The sequence below is a fragment of the Salvelinus sp. IW2-2015 genome, linkage group LG35 (assembly GCF_002910315.2).
Source record: "Salvelinus sp. IW2-2015 linkage group LG35, ASM291031v2, whole genome shotgun sequence".
In the NCBI taxonomy this organism is placed as follows: Eukaryota; Metazoa; Chordata; class Actinopteri; order Salmoniformes; family Salmonidae; genus Salvelinus; species Salvelinus sp. IW2-2015.
This window is the reverse complement of record NC_036874.1, coordinates 4777728-4785856: the sequence shown is the minus strand read 5'-3', so window position 1 is coordinate 4785856 and position 8129 is coordinate 4777728. Positions and strand designations below refer to the sequence as shown.

The following is an 8129-nucleotide window of genomic DNA, read 5'->3' as shown; positions in this document are numbered from 1 at the left end:
AAAGAGAGAGATTCTCATCAACAAGTAGGGAGGTGGCCTCCCATTAAAGGTGGGCCTAACCCCGGTGGTGTTATGTAACACCACCCGCCTCTCTGATAACCTTTGACATGTGTACCACAAACTTGCTAATTGATTTCTTGTTTCCAGTACATTTTGTTGTCCCCGAGTGTCCAGTTAATATTTGATACTGTTTCCTCTTAGGCTAACCTGGCAGTGGCAGCAGAACCGGCTGGCCATGGCCAACATAGACCTGCAGGCGCCCAGGCAGAGTTGGATGACAAGCAGGCAGAGCTGGATTGTGGTCCAAGCAGAGTATGAGAAGGCCATGATGAGAGAACAGGTACTGAACACCTCTCTTCTCATTGCCTTACATTAAAAAATAAATAAAAAGATGATGTTAAAACAATATATATTTTTTTTTCTCTCTCTCTCTCTGCCTCTCAGACACTGTTGGAGGATGCTGAACGCTGCAGACACAAGATGCAGACGGCCTCTAGCCTCATCAGTGGTCTGGCTGGAGAAGAAGAGGCGCTGGACAGAGCCGAAGCAAAGAGTTTGCCAAGCGCCCAAGCGCCTTGTAGGTGGTCATTCCAACCCTTTTTTCTCCACCTATTTTACAGTAATAACAGGACTAATTTTCCCAAAGCTTCGTATTACCTTTTTGTCCATTGTCTACAATTCTCTACATCTTATTTTTGGGGGAGATGCTCCGGTTGCTTCTGTACCATTTTTTCAATGTGTATTAGTATTTATCTGTAGTTATGCTATACAGTAGAATGGATGCATGAACCAACCTATGTGTGCTTACTTCCTGGTTCAGGTGACATCTTATTGTCCACGGCTTTCCTTCGCCTTTCTGTCCTACTCCGGCCCCTTCAACCAGGAGTTCCGGAACCTTCTCCTGACCGACTGGCAGAGGGAGATGAAGACCAGACACATCCCGTTCGGGAACAACCTCAACCTGACCGAGATGCTGATCGACGCACCCACGGTCAGCGAGTGGAACCTTCAGGGCCTGCCCAACGATGACCTATCCATCCAGAATGGAATCATCATCACCAAGGCCTCACGCTTCCCTCTCCTCATAGACCCTCAGACCCAGGGCAAGATCTGGATAAAAAATAAAGAATCCATGAATGAGCTGCAGGTTGGGCTGCATTCATTTTCCACACTATTCTCTCCCATAACTATGCCCTCCCATTGTCCAGCCGATAGATTTTGTATGTTTCCAAACAGCGGTTACACTAGCCTTAGGCCTAACTAACCTTCCTTCTTGGTAAACTAACCTTCCTTCTTGGTAAAGAAACTCTGTGTAATACTGTGTCAGTAATGATACATTTCTGTGGTTCCCAGATCACCTCCTTGAACCACAAGTACTTCAGGAACCACCTGGAGGACAGCCTGTCTCTGGGGCGCCCCCTACTGATCGAGGACGTAGGGGAAGAGCTGGACCCGGCACTGGACAACGTACTGGAGAAAAACTTCATCAAGACGGGCTCCACTTATAAAGTATGTACTATTATCCTAACCACATTGTCAATCATCACATTATCAAATGAAACACATTATCGTTATGGGGTTATCTCTGGGGCTATTCTCTCTAATATAATACATCGAGAGCAAAATGTGTCAAAATGTTGTTATTGACATAACCTTGTTCGGTTCAATGTTCTCTAGCTATATAGTACTCTAAATACACCATTTCATGTTGTTAATTTCAAACGAATACAATATAAAAATCGCTGACACAATTCAAACCAATGTGGGTTCAGAACTTTAAAGCCAATTATCTCAGAATCATCTTTTTACAGATAGAACCTTGTAGTCCCAAGCTCTCGACATTCATGTGGTCTATGTAGTTTTATTTACCCTTATAACAGTCACTGCTGGCAAACAATTGCTTGGTACGTTTTTCTGGTTGCAAACAACGTCAGGAAAATATGTCATAATCCCGTTCAGCAGGATTGAAAGTTTTGGAACGTTCAGAGAGAAATAGGCTACGAAGATCAAACATGCCTCTCTGACATGTAGAATAAAGAATCACATCAACTCTATTCATGGAATTTCTATCTGCAACGTTCAAGAATGTTTGGCAACTGAACATGGCCTTGGTCTGCTTAATCTGGACAACGGCTTTTGTCACAATGGAGTGGTTTGGGAATTAATTCTGATGTAACCAGTGGAACCACATTGTCTTTATCTCTTCATAACTGTCTTTCTCTCTTCATAACTGTCTTTCTCTCTTCATAACTGTCTTTCTCCCTTCATGGCTGTCTTTCTCTCTTCATGGCTGTCTTTCTCTCTTCATAACTGTCTTTCTCTCTTCATAACTGTCTTTCTCCCTTCATGGCTGTCTTTCTCTCTTCATAACTGTCTTTCTTCCTGCACCAGGTGAAAGTGGGAGACAAGGAGGTGGATGTGATGAGGGGGTTCCGTCTTTATGTGACCACTAAGCTCCCCAACCCTGCGTACACCCCAGAGATCAGCGCCCGCACCTCAATCATAGACTTCACTGTCACCATGAGGGGTCTGGAGGACCAGCTGCTGGGACGGGTCATCCTCACTGAGAAACAGGTCAGGAACCACGTCCAATCATATGCTTATGAAATCATGGATAAAAACATTTGAATGTATCAATAAAAGGTCATTTTGTTGTACTTGTTTAATAGTGACCCTTTATTAGAATTGTACATAATGACTGTGACCACCCATTTTGAAATGCACTGAATCAAATGAACACAGAGAYCATGAACCCAGCCAGGTCTGTATGCAGAGAAATGTTAATATGACCTGAAAAATGACCCCCAAAATCAGTGTCTGTCTGAATGGTGTGCCTGTTTATCTCTTGCTGTTGGTCTGAAATCAAATCAAATGTTATTAGTCACATGGGCCGAATACAACAGGTGTTTCACCTTACAGTGAAATGCTTACTTATGAGCCCCTAACCAACAATGCAGTTTAAAAAAATACGGATAAGAATAAAAGATAAAAGTAACAAGTAATTAAAGAGCAGCAGTAAAATAACAATAGCGAGACTATATACAGGGGGGTACCGAGACAGAGTCAATGTGCGGGGGCACCGGTTAGTTGAGGTAGTATGTACATGTAGATAGAGTTATTAAAGTGAATAAGCATAGATGACAACAGAGAGTAGCAGTGGTGTAAAGAGGGGGGGGGGCAATGCAAATAGTCTGGGTAGCCATTTGACCTGATGTTCAGGAGTCTTATGGCTTGGGAGTAGAAGCTGTTAGAAGCCTCTTGGAACTAGACTTGGCGCTTCGGTACCGCTTGCTGTGCGTTAGCAGAGAAACAGTCTATAACTAGGGTGGCTGGAATCTTTGACAATTTTTAGGGCCTTCCTCTGACACCGCTTGATATAGAGGTCCTGGATGGCAGGAAGCTTGGCGATGTACTGGGCCGTTCGCACCACCCTCTGTAGTGCCTTGCGGTCGGAGGCCGAGCAGTTTCCATACCAGGCAGTGATGCAACCAATCAAGATGCTCTCAATGGTGCAGCTGTAGAACCTTTTGAGCATCTGAGGACCCATGACAAATCTTTTCAGTCTCCGGGGGGAATAGGTTTTGTCGTGCCCTCTCACGACTGTCTTGGTGTGCTGGACCATGTTAGTTTGTTGGTGATGTGACACCAAGGAACTTGAAGCTCTCAACCTGCTCCACTGCAGCCCCGTCAATGAGAATGGGGCGAGATCGGGCCTCTTTTTCCTGTAGTCGACAATCATCTCCTTTGTCTTGATCACGTTGAGAGAGGTTGTTGTCCTGGCACCACACGGCCAGGGTCTCTGACCTCCTCCCTATAGGATGTCTCGTCGTTGTCGGTGATCAGGCCTACCACTGTTATGTCATCGGCAAATTTAATGATGGTGCTGGAGTCGTGCCTGGCTGTGCAGTCATGAGTGAACAGGGAGTACAGGAGGGGACTGAGCACGCACACCCTGAGGGGCCCCTGTGTTGAGGATCGTGTGGCCGGATGGGTTGTTACCTACCCTTACCACCTGGGGGCGGCCCGTCAGGAAGTCCAGAATCCAGTTGCAGAGGGAGGTGTTAGTCCCAGGGTCCTTAGCTTATTGATGAGCTTTAGGGCACTATGGTGTTGAAGGCTGAGCTGTAGTCAATGAATAGCATTCTCACATAGGTGTTCCTTTTGTCCAGGTGGACTTCCTGTTCTGAGCTGTGTCTGACCGGTGTTTCTGCCTGTTGGAGAAGGAGTATACGGACCGCTGGAGTGTGACGGCCAACAAGGACATTAGTGTAGTGTCTGAACAGTGCTCTTATCTATCCCGGTATATCTAGGAGTTGGAGAAGGAGCGCACAGACCTGCTGGAAGATGTAACGGCCAACAAGAGGAAGATGAAAGAGCTGGAGGACAACCTGCTGTATCGTCTGACCTCTACCAGGGTCCCTGGTGGACGACGAGAGCCTCATCATCGTCCTGGGAACACCAAGCGCACCGCCGAGGACGTCACACAGAAACTACAGATCTCAGCCGAGACCGAGATCCAGATCAACACACGCTAGAGAGGAGTACAGACCCGGTGAGTTGGTTGTTACTGTGGTTAGGGTAGAGTTATTCTCAGTACAGACCTGGTGAGTTGGTTGTACTGTGGTTAGGGTAGAGTTATTCTCAGTACAGACCTGGTGAGTTGGTTGTACTGTGGTTAGGGTAGAGTTATTCTCAGTACAGACCTGGTGAGTTGGTTGTACTGTGGTTAGGGTAGAGTTATCTTCAGTACAGACCTGGTGAGTTGGTTGTACTGTGGTTAGGGTAGAGTTATTCCAGTACAGACCTGGTGAGTTGGTTGTACTTGGTTAGGTAGAGTTATCTCAGTACAGACTGGTGAGTTGGTTGTACTGTGGTTAGGGTAGAGTTATTCTCAGTACAGACCTGGTGAGTTGGTTGTACTGTGGTTAGGGTAGAGTATTCTCAGTACAGACCTGGTGAGTTGGTTGTACTGTGGTTAGGGTAGAGTTATTCTCAGTACAGACCTGGTGAGTTGTTGTACTGTGGTTAGGGTAGAGTTATTCTCAGTACAGACCTGTGAGTTGGTTGTACTGTGGTTAGTAGAGTTATTCTCAGTACAGACCTGGTTAGTTGGTTGTACTGTGGTTAGGGTAGAGTTATTCTCAATACAGACCTGGTGAGTTGGTTGTACTGTGGTTAGGGTAGAGTTATTCTCAGTACAGACCTGGTGAGTTGGTTGTACTAAGGGTTAGGGTAGAGTTATTCTCAGTACAGACCTGGTGAGTTGGTTGTACTGTGGTTAGGGTAGAGTTATTCTCAGTACAGACCTGGTGAGTTGGGTGGGTTGTACTCTACCGGTTTGTTTTAGAGTAAGGGTCAAAACATTTTGGGCTCTTTATTGATTGGCTGACCAACCAATCACAGTGCTCTGGTGGATAGCGACAGGCACTAACCACCTTGTGTTGACTGTTCTTCAGGAGCAATCTGTTCCTCACACTTTTCCAGTGGCAAGTTTGAGCAGAAATGGATGTATGATAATATAGAATGAGCATTGTCTGTCACTCACTGTCAGCCTGTGTGTTATTGTGCGGTTACAGTGGCCACCAGAGGCAGCATCCTGTACTTCCTCATCACTGAGATGTCCATGGTTAACGTCATGTACCAAACGTCACTACGACAGTTCTTGGGAATCTTTGACCTCTCTCTGGCCAGGTACAGTAGTAATACACTTTGTCTCATACTGAATAACATGTATTTGTATTTATGTATTTCATTCAAATTGTTGGTCCTCAGATGTGGTTCAGTCATTTTATGTGACCATTGAATTGAATGAATATGTAATCAACGATTTTTGAATTGACACTGAGGGATTTGTGCTTTTGCATAGTTTTTTGTGTATTTGTAGGAGTTGCCTGATTCTTGAAGTATCATATCTGAAACCATAGAAACAGTTATATTTTAATATTAACATAATAACCACCACACTATGACTTCTGAACAGATCAACCAAAAGTCCAATTACCAGCAAGCGAATAGCGAACATCATTGAGCATATGACCTTTGAAGTGCACAAGTACGCAGCCAGGGGTCTGTATGAGGAGCACAAATTCCTGTTTACCCTCCTGCTGACGCTGAAGATCGACATGCAGAGTAACCGTGTGAAACACGCCGAGTTCCTCACCCTCATTAAAGGTGTGAAACAAACTCCGTCCTCCAATTAATTCCACCAATCTGTAGTCCAAAGTTACTGAAATGTTGAATAGCAAAATGTTGTTCATTGCTCACAGACCATTGAACATCCTCTGTCTGTCCTCTGCAGGGGGTGCCTCTCTGGATCTGAAGGCTTGCCCGCATAAGCCTGCCAAGTGGATCTTAGACATGACTTGGCTCAATCTGGTGGAGCTCAGTAAACTGTGGCAGTTCTCTGATATCCTTGATCAGGTGTGTTCCCCATGCGGTGCTTCCTTACGCTGCTACTTAATGTTGTCACACTCTCTAATACCCTCCCTCAATAAGTCTGTTTCATGGCCCCCTCAATAAGTCTGTTTCATGGCCCCCTCAATAAGTCTGTTTCATGGCCCCCTCACCCCGGTAAACCCCCTTATTCATTGTAGTGCTCCTCTATGATTACAGTGCTCCTTTTACTCCTCTGAGCTCTGTCACATATGGCATTGAACTAGTCATTGTACTGAGCTGTGTGTGTGTCTGTGTGTCCAGATCTGTCGTAATGAGAAGCAGTGGAAGGCATGGTTTGATAAGGAGGCCCCTGAGGAGGAGGTGATCCCTAATGCCTATGACCAGACCCTGGACTGTTTCCACCACCTGCTGCTCATACGCTCCTGGTGCCCAGACAGGACCATCGCACAGGTACACCGGTAACTCTCATTGAATGATTAAGTAATTAATCAATCAATCCAAGACATAATACTTTATGAAATGTCTACTCTTTTTGGTATTTTCATCAAAGCTTTGGACTGAGTTTTAGAGTGTATTTCTACTGCATATTGCTTGAATCTAGTAGCAGGTGACTTTTTAACTCATGCTTTACCTGTTATCCTCCAGGCCCGTAAGTACATAATGGACTCGATGGGAGAGAAGTATGCAGAGGGAGTGATCCTGGACCTAGAGAAGACGTGGGAGGAGTCAGACCCCCGGACCCCGCTCATCTGCTTCCTGTCCATGGGCTCAGACCCCACCGACTCCATCATCGTCCTGGGGAAGAGGCTGAAGATAGAGACGCGCTATGTCTCCATGGGCCAGGGACAGGAGGTCCACGCACGCAAGCTGCTCCAGCAGACCATGGCCAACGTGAGTCCTGAACACAGCATTACAGTACACACTCACTGGACTCCTAACAGTCAAGTTATAATTATCCCTTGTCCCCAGGCTATTGCGCTTAGTGAAGAAGTCTGGTGAGCGAAACTATTTTATTAGGTATCAGCATTCTGCCATGAATTGTGGTCCATGTCATCTCATTTGTAATCAAATTGGGAATTAAAATAGCGATAGGGATGGAATTTGAATTGAAATTGAACCATGGTGTTAATGAAAATGGATGTGATTGATTTAGACCGTATTAGACTGTATTACAAATTAAATGGACTAACACCACATGCATCTCCCTCACATGATTAATTTCATTACATAATGACATTAGTAATTAATTACTCCCCCAATATGGACAACTATGTAACTATGTATTATTTTTTATTTTAATTTATCCCGAATGCACACACAGGGAGGCTGGGCCTTGCTCCAGAACTGCCACCTGGGCCTGGACTTCATGGATGAGCTGATGGATACTGTGACAGAGACAGACACCATCCATGAGACCTTCCGCCTGTGGATTACTACAGAGGTCCAAAAAAACTTCCCCATCACACTGCTGCAGATGTCCATCAAGTTCACTAATGAGCCTCCACAGGGACTGAAGGCAGGGCTGAAGAGGACTTATGGAGGTGGGTCACACCACAGTTCACACATACATATCCATGCATGTGTACGCACCGACACAAACAAACACACACATACACCCCCGTTTCTTCCGGTTAACCCTAAACAACAACCCTAGCCTTAACCCTTAATCTAGCTTCATGTCCAAATTATGGTTCAACCCTAGCCTCAACTACAACCTTAATCCTAACCCTAGC

General features: G+C 45.4%; 1 protein-coding gene across 1 annotated transcript in view; it reads left to right on the top strand.

Annotated features, from left to right (window-relative positions):
• The window catches only part of LOC111958639 (dynein axonemal heavy chain 5-like), a 68281-nt gene that overhangs the window by 56791 nt on the left and 3361 nt on the right, over positions 1 to 8129 (top strand). Inside the window, 16 exon segments of the mRNA XM_070437321.1 lie at positions 202 to 312; positions 445 to 581; positions 821 to 849; positions 851 to 1147; positions 1354 to 1509; positions 2392 to 2574; positions 4311 to 4411; positions 4413 to 4453; positions 4456 to 4529; positions 4531 to 4552; positions 5577 to 5691; positions 5981 to 6171; positions 6299 to 6420; positions 6697 to 6846; positions 7042 to 7287; positions 7718 to 7978. Of these exon segments, the coding sequence (XP_070293422.1) occupies positions 202 to 312; positions 445 to 581; positions 821 to 849; positions 851 to 1147; positions 1354 to 1509; positions 2392 to 2574; positions 4311 to 4411; positions 4413 to 4453; positions 4456 to 4529; positions 4531 to 4552; positions 5577 to 5691; positions 5981 to 6171; positions 6299 to 6420; positions 6697 to 6846; positions 7042 to 7287; positions 7718 to 7978 (2236 nt within the window).